General features: G+C 51.4%; 1 protein-coding gene across 2 annotated transcripts; it reads right to left on the reverse strand.

Annotated features, from left to right (window-relative positions):
- Nucleotides 1-7,028: 7,028 nt before the first annotated feature.
- On the reverse strand, nt 7,029-15,143 carry Optc (opticin). Of its 2 annotated transcripts, XM_026779956.1 has the most exons (6): nt 14,904-15,143; nt 13,707-13,827; nt 12,127-12,285; nt 11,239-11,441; nt 7,549-7,644; nt 7,029-7,199 (listed from the first exon to the last, which is right to left on the reverse strand). In XM_026779956.1, exons 1-6 carry the CDS (start codon nt 15,126-15,128, stop codon nt 7,029-7,031), a joined length of 975 nt encoding a protein of 324 aa, XP_026635757.1. In that variant the 5' UTR covers nt 15,129-15,143. The 2 variants fall into 2 exon arrangements, with proteins under 2 accessions (XP_026635757.1, XP_026635758.1); XM_026779957.1 differs by lacking the exon at nt 12,127-12,285.
- Between the last annotated feature and the right edge of the window lie 508 nt (nt 15,144-15,651).

Here is a 15,651-nt window from a genome sequence, read left to right on the forward strand (position 1 = left end):
GGAGAACGGCCCCCTGGGCTGCCTTGTGGGTCTGTTACCAGTAAATAAGACTCCAGAGGGAGAACGGCCCCCTGGGCTGCCTTGTGGGTCTGTTAACCAGGAAGAAGCCTTTGTAGACGGGGAAGTGGAAAGGAACTGGCAGTGAATGGGTGTTGAGGAGCCAAGACCTGACGGGGACAATAGATGGGGGGGGGGGGTGTTAAGGCCGAGAGGCTAGAGGAGAAAGCCATCTGGAGACCTTTGGAAAGTGAAGAAGACAGAGGCTTTGACTATCAATACAGAACAAGCCTTTAGTCCCAGCACTCAGGTAGGTGGATCTCAGTGAGTTTGAGGCCAGCCTGGTCTACATTGTGAGTTTCAGGAAAAAACAAACAAAACCAGTCAGATTTTTCTCACGGCTCTGTCCTTCTGTGCTGTGCTATGGAGCTGACCTGGCGGTGTTTATCAGGTGTGCCCCCAGTGAGGTCCCTATGGGAAGGATGAGGTGAGACACAATTCAGCCTGTGTGTTAGACATCCAGTTCCAATCCAGAAGGCCTGGAGGGCTTTGGGGACAGTCTGACTTTTACTTGCTCTGTGACCTTGAGCAAGGAATTGAGTTCTATGGAAGGCAGGCGAGGCCCACCACACTGCTCCTCTGGAGATGAAAGGTGAACTGGGAGACACAGAGGGCAAGCACAGGCTCCCACGGTGCCTCACAGCCTGACCCTGTGGCCCTGCCTAACACCCAAGTGAAGACCCAGCCTGCAGTAGGTCAAGGTCGGTCTGGACACAAGGGCCAAGCACTCAAGCCTGTTAGGTTGGTTGGAATTCTGAATTCTGCCTACTTCTTTCTCTCTTCTGGTCTCTGCAGGATGACGTCCTGGCTGGTGACAATGAGAAGGGCCCCGTTTTTAGACTCACCTTTTCAAACACTTAGCTTGAAATTGGCAACGTGATTTCCTCCTAAGTACAGAGCTGATCCGGAAGACTCTAGTAGTCCAAAATTTTCCTCTTCAGGGAGCTTTGGCTTGAAACATCTGGACAGCCACTTAACACTTCCCTATTTTTGCAGAACATTCTCAGCACAGAGGCTGGTCTTTTTTAGGATTACCCACAGCCAAGGGCTTCATTCACCTCCCGCGCCCTTTCTCCTCTCTACCCTCCCATTTCCCGAGGGCCCCTAGCCCTGAACACCCCAAAAACCAATGCCTCATTTTCCCTATTGCCAGTCACCAGGACACAGGAATTTCTTTGGCTCTCCAAGAGAGCCATAGCTGCTTCTGGATCTACTAGGTCTGGGCTGTAGGGTCCCTCTTCCAGGGCTAGTGTTTTAACCCCGAGGTGTGCCGTTGAGGCACTGTTTCTGGGGTGGTCAGGAACAGAAGTGGGGTTTGGATGGTTTCCTCTTCAGCACAGGCTAGAGACAGAAAATGAGGCTCTGCTGCAAGACCAGATGGAGGCTGGGAGGGCTGGCCAGACTGGACAAGGATGAGGACAGAGGAAGAGGTCTGAGTGTGGGCATGATTGTGGTAGCCAGTCAGCTTTGATCAAAGGAAGAAGGACATGTGGGGGACACATAGGCACCTCCCCCCATTGGGAAATTCTACAAGCTGCAGCATCCCGGGGGACCTGGCCAGCTGGAGATGACCTTGAGAGAGGTGTGCTGGAGAGGAGGGGGCAGGAAGGAGGAGCGGCTGAGAGGATGCAGATGGGAGGGGGCGGGGTAAAGCCAGCTCACTTGCATCTGTCTGCCTTCCTCCTGGCCAGGAGAGACTGACACAGACACACGGACACAGGCCTGTGGCAGTGGGCGGTTGGGGACAGGGTGTCCTTGAGCCACAGGGCTCTCCTGAGATGCAATCCCTCATTGTGTTCCTAGGACGCAGGCCCTCGCTGGGCACCCCCTTTCCAGTCCGAGGGATACAGTCCTCAATCTTTAAAGGGATTGGAGATACGGTTCACTTGGTGGAACTCTTATCATGGATTTAATCCCCAACATGTAAACAGCAACAATAGTAAAGTGTTTTGTGGGATGGAGGGGGGGGGCATTGAGCCACGTTTTCCTCACAGCAGCCTACCTAACCTTTTTTTTCAAAACCTGTATTTTTTTTTTTTTTTGAGACAGTGTTTCATGTAGCCCGGGCTGGCTTCAAACTCACTTTGTAGCCGAAGATGACCTTGAATGCTTCTTTTTCTCTCTTTCTATCTCTGTGTCCCTGTATTTCGGTCCTCCCTCCCTGCAGCAGGGTCTCACTATGTAGCTTTGGTTGGCCTGGAACTTGCTAGTAGACCAGGCTGATTTCGAACTCACAGAGACCCACCTGCCTCGTCCCGCAACCCCACACAGTGCTGGCATTAAAGGCATGCTGACTTTGAACTTTTCATTTTCCTGCTGAGTGCTAGGATGACAGGCATGGACCATTAAGCCGGGCTTCCTGTCTTGTTTTCGTAAACCCAGCATAGTTTGTCGTCTTTCTTTCAGTACGGCACATGGCCTCGAAAAGTAGGAATTCACCCCCCACGGGGTCAGACTAACTTTGCAAAGGTCACATGTGCAGCGTGAATGATTCACAGGGGACAAGGCAAAAGGAAAGGGAAGCAGGAAGGAAGCCCAGGCGAGGTCAGGGAGGAACTCTCCCAGCCTCCTCAGCTCAACTTGGCTCTAGCTCCTTGCCGTCTTTTCCTTCCTCTTCTGGCCCCGGGCCCCCCGTGGGTGAGCTCTGGGGATAGAGAGGACTGTGGAGTTGGGTACAGGGTGGTTCAGGAGGAAGAGGAGGTTACCACAAGCTCACCTTGGCTGAGGAAGGAGAGGCCATGCCTCTGCCCCTCTGCCCCCTTTCCCCACATTCGCAGAGCTGGCAAAGGAGACTTTCCTGAAGACCAGGGGCCAAGGAGGGCGGTGTGGTACTTCCTGCACCAGTGCCCTTGCCAGGGTCAGATGGAGTTCAGTGGGGGCTTGTCTCAGGAGTCAGGTAGGCACTGTGCCTCCTGGAAGAGGCTTGAGGCATGTGGGCTGACTGCCATGCCTGTAGAGACATTAAGGACCTTTCCTTTATTCCTTCATGGCTGGCTGGCACGGGTTCTCCTGACCATTTTCACTGTGTTACCATTTGACAGGAGGAGTGGGGTGGGGTGTCGCTCTAGCTGGAGAGATGCTCTCTGCTTGTTCTGCCATGGTCCAACCCAACACCTTCTGGTCCTGAGCTATAAATGCCAGCCTGGCTATTTCACAGGAATGGAGACACAACAGCTGCTAGGTGCAAGTTGATCCTTGCAAACCTTCTCTGCAACAGAGGGACAGACGCTCTGTTTCAAATGTCTTCAGTGAGCCAATAAGGGCATTCCTTTTGTTTTTTGAGCTTCCCTCAAAACCAGGGATTAGTCAGGAGACAGCTGCGGAGGTATGGCCTCAGGGAGAGTCTATCCAGGGCACAGGACGGCCTCAGGGAAAACAGTTCTGCCTCCTTGACCTGCACTTGACCACAGCATCTGCCCAAGAGTGTGAAGTAGGAACTGGGCTCTCGGGACCCAGAGTAGATGACCTGGGTTTGAGGGTCGATTGGACCAGTTTGTTCTAGAGACTCATTTCCACATCTGCGGTGAGGAGATGGGCCTCCCTCTCACCTAGCACTACCTTTGGGATTAAACAAGAAGGTGCTTAAAGTGTCCATGGCACCAAGAGCAAACTCTGAAGCCCAGTAAGTGCCAGCCCCTCCTCTTATAGAACAGTGGCTGAAGGATTTCTGTCAGTACAGATTCATCACAGGTGTGTAGGCACCTAGGCGTGACATGGCTTCAGCAAACAGGAGCCCTGGTGCTGGAAAAATTATATATATGATCTATTATATATACAAGTATTATTTATTAGTGGGTTCCTTCAATATGGGGTTTCTTAAAGTTAGGAATCTTGGGTGGGTCCATTCAGCTGTTGGACACCTACGTCTTTTAAAAATCCAGTGAAGGGAGGCAGATATGGGATGTAAATTGGTGTAGGGTTGGTAGAGAGGGGAGCCTTGGGGGTACCACAAAGGAAACTCAGGGGTGAGAGCTTGGGGAGAGAGCTTAGTCAGTAAGGTGCTTGCTGCATAAGCCTGAAGACCCGAGTTCATGTACCCAACTCTCATGGGGGTGGGGGGCAGCCCAGGCTGGAGAGATGGCTCAGCACTGACTGTTCTCCAAGAGAACTTGGGTTTGATTCCCAGAACCCACAAGGCAACTCACATCTATCTGCCTGTTACTCCAGTCCCAGGAAGTCCAGTACTCTCTCCTTGCCTCCATGGGCACCAAGCTCACACATGGTGCACAGACATACATGCAGACAAAATACCCATCTACAACAAACAAGCTGGGCAGTGGTGGCACACACCTTTAATCCCAGCACTCGGGAGGCAGAGGCTGGCAGATCTCAGTGAGTTCGAGGCCAGCCTGGTCTTCAGAGTGAGTTCTAGGACAGCCAGAACTGTTACACAGAGGAAAAAAAAATGGCAGAGAACAACTAAGGAATCTAGATACTGGATATCATTTTCTGACCTTCGTGAGTACCCACACATACATGTGTATATACATACCCACCCACACGTGTACAAACATGAACACCAACACATACAAAAGAAACAGAAACAGACACACACACACAATCTGCTATAGCAAACTCCTTGGGAACCAGTGAGAGCTTTGGTATCTCTAGGATCTTAGACTTCTGCCCTCCAGACCTCTCCTGGGATGAGGTGTGCTGGGACCTAAGTCTCTGGGAGAGAGACAGAAGCTTCAGCCAGGATACGAGGGTACCTCCAGCATCTCTAAGACCCCTCTTTGCCATCCTAGACCCAGTAGGAAGAGTCTTGGTCCAATCTTCAGTAAACACGAGAGATGGGCCATTGATTTATCTTCTTCAGGACTCAGTTTCTTCATCTGAAGAATGGGAATGATCAACTGTGACATGCCTGTTCACAGGACTGTGGTGAGCATCTGAAGGGATTGATGAGGTGCTACCCAGGGAAAGGCAGATAGATAGACGGACGGCTCCCCTCCCCCATGGGCCCCTACAAACAGCTATCCCTCTGGCTCAGAAACCACCTGGGACCTTGAGTGGTTGCCTGGGCAATTCAGGGCTTGGTTGGTTCCCACGCCTTCTTCAGTTTTGGCTTGAATGCTAGTCCTGCAGAGAGGTCTCCAGACTCTGAGATGTGACCCCTCTTACCGGCTCCTGTCACATTCTGTAATTTCCCTTGTAGCATGTCTGAGTTGAATAATGTATTTGATTGAGTGATGATTTACTTTCTGTGCTAGCCCTTCATTAAATGCCACCTGGAAAGAGAAGCTTCTGAGGTACACCCGCCCACCTGGTGTACCAGGGACACTGTCGCAGGCACACAGCAGACAGCAGTGGAATAAAAGTCCTATCAAGCAAGCCAAGGCTTTGTCTGCCGTATGCCCTTTCCATGACTCAGCCAACACCCCAGAGGCAATACCAGGGGCCCAGTGCCATACATCACATCCCCCCCATCTTATAAAAACCATAGTAGCAACGCATGGTGGTCTATGTTTGTAATCCCAGCAGTGAGGAGGCTGAGGCAGGAGGATGACAAACTCAGGGCCATAACAAGGTTGTCCAAAAACAAAAACAAACCCATGGGAAGTTGGTTCTCTCTTCCCCCTCCATTCAACACAGAGGTTGACTGATTAGCTGCTCTTTCCCTTCTCTCAGCGCCCCAGGCCCGCCCAGGATCCAAAGCCTGTAGGTAATTGCTCTATTTATTTATTTATCTTTGCACAAGGCTGCCCTCTGCTGGTTGCATATGGAGGAGCTACTAGAAAGGATGGCGCTCTGGGGCCAGAAACCAGGAGGCTTGAGGCAGAGCCACAGAAGAGGTGAGTCCCAGCCAGAGGGCTGACAGGTGAGAAGCCAGGTCAGTTTTCCCTTCTTGGGGATGGTTCCCTCCAACTAGAACAGGAGAATCTAGGAAAAGCAAGAAACGAAGGGCTGTACCGTAGGGACTGCACTCACTGGCCATGGGGAGTGTAGGGTCAGGGAAGACTAGCTTTAAACATAGTTCTTCGTCCTCGGTGGTGTGCTGGCAAGTTTTCAACAGTTAGATCTCAATACACACAGAGAGACAGGTGTAAGCAGACACAGACATGCACAGACACACCCACATAAACTCTCTCTCTCTCTCTCTCTCTCTCTCTCTCTCTCTCTCACACACACACACACACACACACACACACGATTTACAACATCCATAGATTTCCATGGTGTAAATTTCCCACTACGGCCAGTTTCAAACTACCAACACAATGTCACCAATGAGTCGGGAAGGTCTCCCTATAGCACTCCGTTGCCTGGAATGTCTACCACAAAGCTACCAGAGACACAAGGTAGGGTAAACTCACTGGAAGTTGGCAAATTTTGAGTGTTCATTCCAGTCGTTTTCAGCATAATATACTTAACTGTGAGGTTATATAATTTAATTTTTCATAATGGCTGTGTTTGACAACTGAACTGCAAAATTCTGGAAAACGTAATTATCAATCTTGTCGGCCTACCCGTCAGCTAAGACGAGACTCCAGCACACTGGTGTTTCCTCTTTCCCACCCTCCCCTCCCAGCCTGCTTCTGTCCCTCTAGTGCCTCCTCTTCCTCCTCTTTCTTTCATGGCTCTCCTGGAATTCTGTGGGAAGACACAGATGGAGAAGATGGAAAAGATCTCTGCTGCAGCTCTTCTCTGATTGAGGAGCCATAAGGTGTAAGGAAAGAGGAGGGAGAAAAGCAAACTCGGTGGCTGGAGGAGGCTCTCTCTCCTCTCTCTCTCTCTCTCTCTCTCTCTCTCTCTCTCTCTCTCTCTCTCTCTCTCTCTCTCTCTCTCTCTCTCTCTGTGTGTGTGTGTGTGTGTGTGTGTGTGTGTGTGTGTGTGTGTGTGAAATTTTGCGACTGCAGCTCATAGGCTGCCTGACACTTGGACTATAGATCACCATTTAGCTGCAGGGATCTAGCGCTCTATCAGTGAGCCCATGAGCACTGCACCTGGGAAGACAGGGCCATTGGCATCTAGGTGAAGCGCCCCACAGGGAGCCTTGGCAGGCAGAAATAGGCCTCAGGGAAAAGGCTTAGATTGATCGGGTTCCTGTCCAGGCGGATGTCTTCCAGCTGCCTTCGCTCGGGGCTGTGTTCCCTGGGGTCACAGAAGGTGTTTCTTTCCATGGTCTCGATCATGTTGTTCTGGAAGGAACAGCATATGCTGAAGGCTCACAGCAGCTGGAGAAACTGAGGCAGGTAGAGCTGAGACCATACATGGGGAGAAGAGCATGCTTGTGGAGAGTGAAGAGAGAGAGGGAGTTAGGAAAGATGGGAGAAGAAGGAGGGGGTCCTAAGGGGCTGAGAAGAGGAGGGGAGATTGAGGGCACAAAGCAGGTGGAATACGGACGGGTACGGGAAGGAAATGCTTCACAAGGAGAGGAGACCAGCATTCATAGAGGCCATGCTCGTCCTCGCTGCCCTGAATTCTCCCGGCATCTGTCTTCCACCCTGCTCACTCTCTTTGGCCCTTGGTCTGATCAAGGCTCCTCACCTGCAGGTGCAGGGAGCGCAGGCTCAGAGGCAAAGGCCCAGGGATGGACTCCAGCAGGTTGTCTGCCAGGTAGAGAAACTGAAGCTTCTCCAGTGCCTGTGGGGACACAAAGTGTAAGAGACTGGTGAGTCCTCTCAGGCTCTGGTCATGCAGCGGTGCCCCAGGAGGCCAGCGTCAGGTTGGTCGCACTTGTGGGGTGGGGCTGTCCCTGCCTGCCTGTCTGTCTGTCTGTCTGTCTGTCTGTCTGTCTGTCTGTCTCTGCCTCCCCTTCCTCTCCAGCATCTTACTCTGTACCTCAGGCTAGCCTAGAATTCTCTATGTAGCCCAGGCTGGCCTCACTCTTGTATCCTCCTACTCCATCCTTCCGAGGCCTATGTGTACCACCAAGCCCAGCTAAGGATGCTGGTTCTTTAAGGAGCTTACAGATACCAACCCCATTTGGATGCCAAAAGAAAGCTGCTGTCACTGAGTTCTGGCAGCTGGGGAGCATAAAGGAGCTGTTACTGCTGGCTGGGAGGAACAGATGAAGGCAGGAACAGGTAGAAGGAAGAACCAGGGGACATTTCAGCTCCGTCTCAACTACTCTGCCACCAGTGAAAAGTCTTCCAAATGCTCCACTCGGAATGGAGAACAAGCTCAGAGGATGGCAGAACTGAATCCAAGGCACATAGACACATGAGGCATGGGAGTGTTTTAGCACTGTAGAACTAGGGAAGGCCGATCAGATAGGAGCTGGGGAAAGAGCTCAGCCTGCAGGGGGATGGGAGAACAGGGAGGTATAAGCTACCACTTAACGGAGCATCCACTGTCTCCATTTAGCTATCCTGTTATCTCTGCAAATGCTGTGCTCAATCCTGCAGTAGCTGTGTCAAGTGGGCATTATCACCCTCGTTCTATAAATGAGGAAACAAGAGCGGAGGTGACTCACTCAGTGAGCTCAGGTCCTTCGGCTCCAAAGCCCCTGCCTTTTCTGGACCAAGAAAATAGGCCCGAGTGAAGGCAGAGAAGCACCTCCTAATATGGAAGCAGTCAGGATGTCTCTGAAGACTGGAGCAGCCAGGGACCTCCCTGGACAGACAATCCCAGTATTTGCTGCATGGCCAAGAAAACCAGTGTCTGCAGGGCTTGCATCACATCTGCCAGTGGTGCGGATACTGTTCTCTGTACCTGCTGTAGGCCCCCAACCCACAGCATCCTGGGAGGGTGGAGGATGCTTGTGAAGAGGACCAGTGAAAGAGCAACACCCAGCTCTTGGTGAGCATGGTGATGTGTACCACCATTGTGGCAGCCTCGGGAAGCTGAGGGAGGGGATAACGAGTTTGCCGGTATCCTGGACTACAAAGCAAGACCCTTGTCTATGAATACACATTATGCGTATAAAACATAACATATAATAGAATATATATAAATGGTTATATATACTGCCCTTTTTACCTTCTCTATTTGATGCTTCTACAGATGACTCTTTGTGAAAAGGAGCCTGTCACAATTGAGCATTGCTTAAGGACAGGGATGCGTTCTGAGAAATGAGTCATTGTGAAATTACTTACACAAACCAAAAGGGCTGTGAAGTTACTAGATGACTCACTCTTAGGGGCCACCACTGGGCCCGTAGTCCAGTATTGACAGAAACGTTGTCATGTGGTTGACTGTATTGAGAGACAGAGAGGCTGTGCATGAGATACCAAGCTGTGAAGGCCCTTCCTAGTCCTGCAGCTGGCATGCTGGCTGGGGTGCCAGCTGTGCCACCCTTCCCTTGGCGTCCTGGGCTCTTACCAGCCTGTTCCTTGGGCAGTCCCACAGGACCACAATTGTGTCAAATGACTTAATACTTTCCACCAAATCTGTTCAGTAACCCATCAAACTGTGTCTCGAGAATCTGACCATAGAGAGACAGTAATCAGTTACTTTTTTTAAAAAGATATATTTATTCATTATGTATATAGTGTTCTGTCTGCATGTGTGCCTGCAGCTCAGAAGAGAGCACCAGATCTTACTACAGATTGTTGTGAGCCACCATGTGGGTGGCTGGGAATTGAACTCAGGACCTCTGGAACAACAGGCTTAACCTCTGAACCATCTCTCCAGCCCCCAGTGATCAGTTACTTGGTGGTAGATTTCAAAACCATTAAGATGGTATGTAGGAGCTGGAGTCAGGGTCAGCACTACAGACAATCTGGAGTTCTCAAGATCAGAGTGGGTGAGCAGTTCTGGTGTGAGCAGTTCTGGTGTGAACAGGTCTGGGGTGAGCAGTTCTGGTGTGAGCAGGTCTGGTATGAACAGGTCTGGGGTGAGCAGGTCTGGGGTGAGCAGATCTTGGGTGAACAGGGCTGGAGTGAACAGGCCTGGGATCTGGGATGAGCAGGTCTGGGGTGAGCAGGTCTGGGGTGAGCAGGTCTGGGGTGAGCAGGCCTGGGGTGAGCAGATCTTGGGTGAACAGGGCTGGGGTGAGCAGATCTTGGGTGAGCAGGGCTGGGGTGAGCAGGTCTGGGGTGAACAGGCCTGGGGTGAGCAGGTCTGGTGTGAACAGGTCTGGTGTGAGCAGGTCTGGTATGAACAGGTCTGGGGTGAGCAGATCTTGGGTGAACAGGGCTGGAGTGAACAGGCCTGGGATCTGGGATGAGCAGATCTGGGGTGAGCAGGTCTGGAGTGAACAGGGCTGGGGTGAGCAGATCTGGGGTGAGCAGGTCTGGGATGAACATGGCTGGGGTGAGCAGATCTTGGGTGAGCAGGGCTGGAGTGAGCAGGTCTGGTGTGAACAGGTCTGGTGTGAACAGGTCTGGGGTGAGCAGGTCTGGTGTGAACAGGTCTGGGGTGAGCAGGTCTGGTGTGAACAGGTCTGGTATGAACAGGTCTGGGGTGAGCAGATTTGGTGTGAACAGGTCTGGTGTGATCAGGTCTGGGGTGAACATCTCTGGGGTGAGCAGATCTGAGGTGAACAGGTCTGTGGTGAGCAGGTCTGGTACAAAGAAAGCAAGAACAGATGCACAGAAAAAGGCCAGCACTACAGTGGTGTCCTCACAGAGGCACGGGAGAGTTGCTGGTATTGATTTCCTGTGTTCTGTCCCCACTAACAGGGTCCTGGGACCTGATAGCACTGTGTTTCCCATTCACACAGGTGACAGAGGCTACCATGATGGCATAATGTAAAGCGCTCTTTTTTAGAGAAGAATGTTTAAGAAGCCATAAACGATGTGGGAGTCTCTGTGTGCTGTGATTACCATTAATGAATAAAGAAACTGCTTTGGACCTATAGCAAGGCAGAACTTAGGTAGGCAAGGGAAATCTAGGCAGAATGCTGGAAGAAAGAAGGGTGGAGTCAGAGAGAAGCCATGAATTCCCTGGAGACAGACGCTGGGATCTTTAGCCTGCAAGCCACTGTCACATGGCGATACACGTATTAATAGAAATGGGTTAAATTAAGATGTAAGAGTTAGCCAATAAGAAGTTAGAGCTAATGGACCAAGCAGTGATTTAATTAATACAATTTTTATGTGATTATTTTGGGTCTAAGCTAGCTGGGTAGCCAGGAACCAACAAGCAGACCTCCTCCAACACATAAATAGAAAAAGAAGATAAAAACTGGGAATTGATTTTTGGGCCCCAGACCAGGGCTGAGCATGAATTGCTGTGAGGTCAGGGTACATGGGCAGGGTGGGTGCTGTGTGGTAATCTAAGGTCCTGACTCACCACGAAGGCGTCAGGCTGTATCCCTGAGCTCTGCAGCCGATTCAGGCGGACATCCAGGAACTCGATGCCGCTGGGCAGCACAGGCAGAGCTGCCAGCTGGTTCTCTGAGAGGATGAGATCCTGCAGGGCAGGCAGCAGGCGGAAGGCATCGTTGTGGATGGAGGAGATGGAGTTGCTGGAGAGGTCAATCCTCTTCAGTTTTGCTGAAGGATGTTGGGAAAGAAGGAAGGGTGAAGCTGGAAGAGACATCTCCCCTGGCCCCAGGTGGGATGTGTTTGCCTCCATGCCTTGCTCCATCTTTCTCAAGCGAGTTCTAACTAGCTGCCACCTGAATCAGGTCCAGACCACGAGAAACAAGGCTAACTCACCTCATACCTCGACAGCTTCCTCCAGAGCTTTGGTTCTAAGGTAGTTACCCATCTTAAAAGGGCCCCACCCCTACCTCAGAAGAAGAACTAACAAGTTCAAGTTCAGGAATCGCTGCATTCAACCCTCCCCCACCCCCTGTATGACTTACTTTACATGGAGGATGCTGAGGACCTGAAAGGCTACTAGCAATGCAAGCCCAGGCTGCCCACCTAAGCAGGGAATATGGTAAGAAGTAGCAAAATAAAGAAACAGCAAACAGCTCGTTGGATCACATCAGGGCCACAGAGAGGAGGTGCAGGGAGGTCTAGCCCAGAGCATGTATGGCTTCTGGAACATCCTGGCAATGTTGCCTTGAACATAATATACCTTCCTTTTCTGTACCCCAGATCCTTCGTGAGAAGAACTGGCTTCCACTTTAAACTCTATGGGATTTAGAAGGATCGGGGTGTCTGTCCCTTTGACAGCCTGTGAGCTCATGTCTGTGTCCTTGCCACGACCTTTTCCCAAAGCATAACTCACTCAGCCCTTTGAAGTCTCCAGCCTGGATGTGGCTGATGTGATTGAAGCGGGCGTACAGGTAGGTGGTCATCTGGGGAAGGGGAGGAATGGTCTTGAGATCTGCATCATCACAGTACACGGAAGAGCCAAGGCACACACACACCAGGCAGGTAGGCAGGCCTGGCCAGGTAGAAGACAGAACAGAGGGGCTTCAGCCTCTGTGGGCAGTGGTCTTTGCTTTAGCGGATCTCTAAGCCATGAGCATCTGTGGCTTTTAGATTACCTCTGGGTTTTTGCCCAGAACCACCCAGCACAAGGCACCAGACAAGACTCAGGTTCACCCTGGCCTAAAAGAGGACTCACCTCACTACCACCCAGTGCAAGTCCCATTGGTGCGTTCATCAGACTTAGACCCTTTGGAGGTTCCCCTGAGTTAATGTGGCTATTTCTAGGACCTCTGTCTGTCTCTTTCCCAGAGGATCCTTCTTTAGTGACAAAAGGTACAGTGTAGATGAGAAAAAAAAAAAAGCCAGAGTGATGTGGAATAGCCAGGGGTTGCTGCCTCTGTCTCAGGAAGAGGAACTGGCTATGCTGAATGTGGCTCCAGGAAGCAGAACAGAGCCAAAGTGGAGTGGACAGTGCCTGCCGAGCATCCATTTCCTCTTGGGATGTTGTCAGCATCCTGATTTTCCGGTGGGAAGCATCCCTCCCCTGTTCTCTGCCCCTGGTGCTCTCTCTGCACAGAGCGGTCAAGAGACTCAGACATCTGAACAATATTAGTGTCACTTGCTGTCACAAGTCACAGAGCTTACTGAGAGGGAGGCTTTTACCCAAAAGGCACCGGAAGAAAGTTCACAGCCCAGAGATGAGGCTGCAAGAGGGATCAGCAGTGGGCAAGGGGCAGAGAGAGGTCCTGTGCCCTTCTTCCAAGGCTGAGAAAGGCAGGTCTAGCTGAGACCCTTCATGGCCTCTTCAAGACTGAGATTGGGGCTGTGAGAGTTCATGGACTCCCCAGGGAACACCTCAGCCTATCTCAGTATCCCAGGTCCATGCTGGCAAGCATCCGACAGAACAGGACATCTAGTGCCCACGAGTCCAAAATCTGTGTCCCAGATTTTGATCCCCAGCAGAGTCAGGGACGCTGCACCCCGGGCCCAGAAAGGCTGCTAACAAAGGTGACTTTATACTGAAGTCGGTGTCATTGCTTCATTTGCTCCCATGCCAAGTGACAGCCGCAGTTATTTCTTCTCCTTTCCAGGCATTTAATCATCTCTAATCTAATCACCACTCAAACTGCTCCCCAAGTGATGCTGTTAATTAAGGTAGGGTGGATTTGATAGGGTGTAGGAGTTCCCGCTTGCTTTGCCTCCCACTCAATTTGTGCATAATATTTATGCAGAAGTATCAGGGACAGACAGCCACTCCCCTTTATGGTGGTGGTGTTTGTTTTCACCATGGCAACCTCCCCTTCTTTTCCCGCTGGCAGAGGCTCCCTGGCCTTAGCCCTCACCATGCTCCACTTCAGAACTGCCCGGTGCTAGCTTGAGGTTCCTCGGTCTATGATCTGTGTATACTGTGACCTTCGGATTGAGTGCACTTACCATGACTGCTCTGGGAGGTCAGTAGGCTAGTGGTGGTAGGCTTGGTCATGGTGAGGTTTGGAGCCACAGTGCTCTGGGAGGGACTGGTTCTTGTTGGGAGAGCCAGGCTGTCCACTTTAGCCTGGAGACACAGCACAAAGCATATCTTCTATGCCTGAGAAGGACTTAGCTGTGGCCTCTGGAAATCTCAGAGACCAAATCGAAACGTGCAGATTAAAAAGAGGGAAAGAGAGCAGAAAGAGAGAGCAAGGAAGGGGCCTTGGAGGACATGGCATCTAATATCATAAACAAATGAGGAAACTGAGGTCTAGAGAGGAGAGGGTAAGGGTCAGGTACCCAGAAGGCCCCAACACAGAGCTGAAGTCTGGATCTCTGGCTCATCCAGGCTGGTACTCCTGTCCTTTCTGCATTATTCAGGTCGGCCCTAACCCTTTTCTCTACACCAATCCTCATCACATCACAATGGGCAGAGGCTTCTGAGCTCCTGTGCCACGTTGCACAGGTCAATCCTTGCATAGGACAGGGGAGAACTTCAGACTAGAAGACAGATTACGAACTAACAAGCTAGCATTTCCCTTTTTTGGGGGGAGAACATGAAGACACAGCTGAGCTTCACTCATGATCCTATCTGACCACATGGGGAGGTATGTATTAGGTCCCCTGCTGGGAGGGGTCCGAGTGTGCCACATGGACTACGACCTTGGAGGTTAGTGTCCTCTTTTTTGTTGCCTGTAAGTGACAAGTTACTAATGAGGGATAAGAATTTGTACCTTGTGCCTGGGAAGACAGCACTGTCGGAAAACGCTTCCCTTGAAGACAAGAGCATGCATTTGATTCACCACACCCTCGTGTGTCTGTTTGCCAGCTCTGTGGTTAGGGCTCATAATCTTGGTGCTGAGGAGTATTGCTGGCCAGCCAGCCTAGCTCACTTGACAAGCTCCAGGCCAGGGAGAGAGTCTGTCTTAAAACGCAACAGACAGTTCCGGAGGAGCAACACCTAAGGCCGTCTGTCTTTTGGCTTCCTATACCTGTGCACACATGCATGTGTATCTGCACACATAGGAATGAACATATATACCCATAAAGAATTTGCATCATATAGAGTAAGAGTCGAAGGCTCAAGAGACTTGTATTACAGGGCAGGTGGAAGGGGAGCTGGCTCTAATCAGGGAACCCAAGTCAGCTGTGTCCTTTCACCTCAGGGGTCTGGTCCCCATAGTCGGCTGGTTCCTCATAGCTGCTCAGGTCAATGACGTCACTGTAGTCCTCCAGGCTCAGGGCATAGTTCCCCACGTGCAGAAATGCGTAAGTGTCACCTTCCTCGGGGCTCTGCTCTTCTCTCTTCCTCTCCCCTGGGAGAGAAGCTGTTCCTGCCTCATGCAGCACCAGGACCAGCAGACTCAGGAAAGCCAGGAGCCTCATGGAGTTCTGGGTAGAAATAGGAGCGGGAATGGCTGAATCCCACTGACGTCCATCCTGTGGGTAGGTAGTAGAAGGGCCGGTACCTGAGGTCTCTAGTGCCCCGTGGGAATGGCCCACAAAGTCACCCAACCTCTGACCGGCATGTTTGCTCACCCTTGCCCTCCACCACACAGCCTCCTCAGAAGGCTCATCTGCCACTAAGGCCCCTTGAAGACCAGGCTGTGTCCGGAGGGATCTTTAGCCATCCCTCACTGTGGCTCACAGTGCGGCCATCAGTCACTTAGGCTCCCACTAACAGTTCCCACAGGCTGGCTTACTCATCTCAGCACAGACAGGCTTAGAAAATCCAGTCCACTCAAGGAGGGCTGTCTAAGAAGCCAAGGACAATGGCACTGGGTTTTGATCCTACTGCATGAACTGGCTTTGTGGGAGCCTTGTCTGTTTGGATGCTCATCTTCCTAGACCTGGATGGAGGGGGGAGAACCTTGGACTTCCCACAGGGCAGGGAACCCTGACTGCTCTT

This window comes from Microtus ochrogaster, chromosome 6, assembly GCF_000317375.1.
Source record: "Microtus ochrogaster isolate Prairie Vole_2 chromosome 6, MicOch1.0, whole genome shotgun sequence".
Lineage (NCBI taxonomy): Eukaryota > Metazoa > Chordata > Mammalia > Rodentia > Cricetidae > Microtus > Microtus ochrogaster.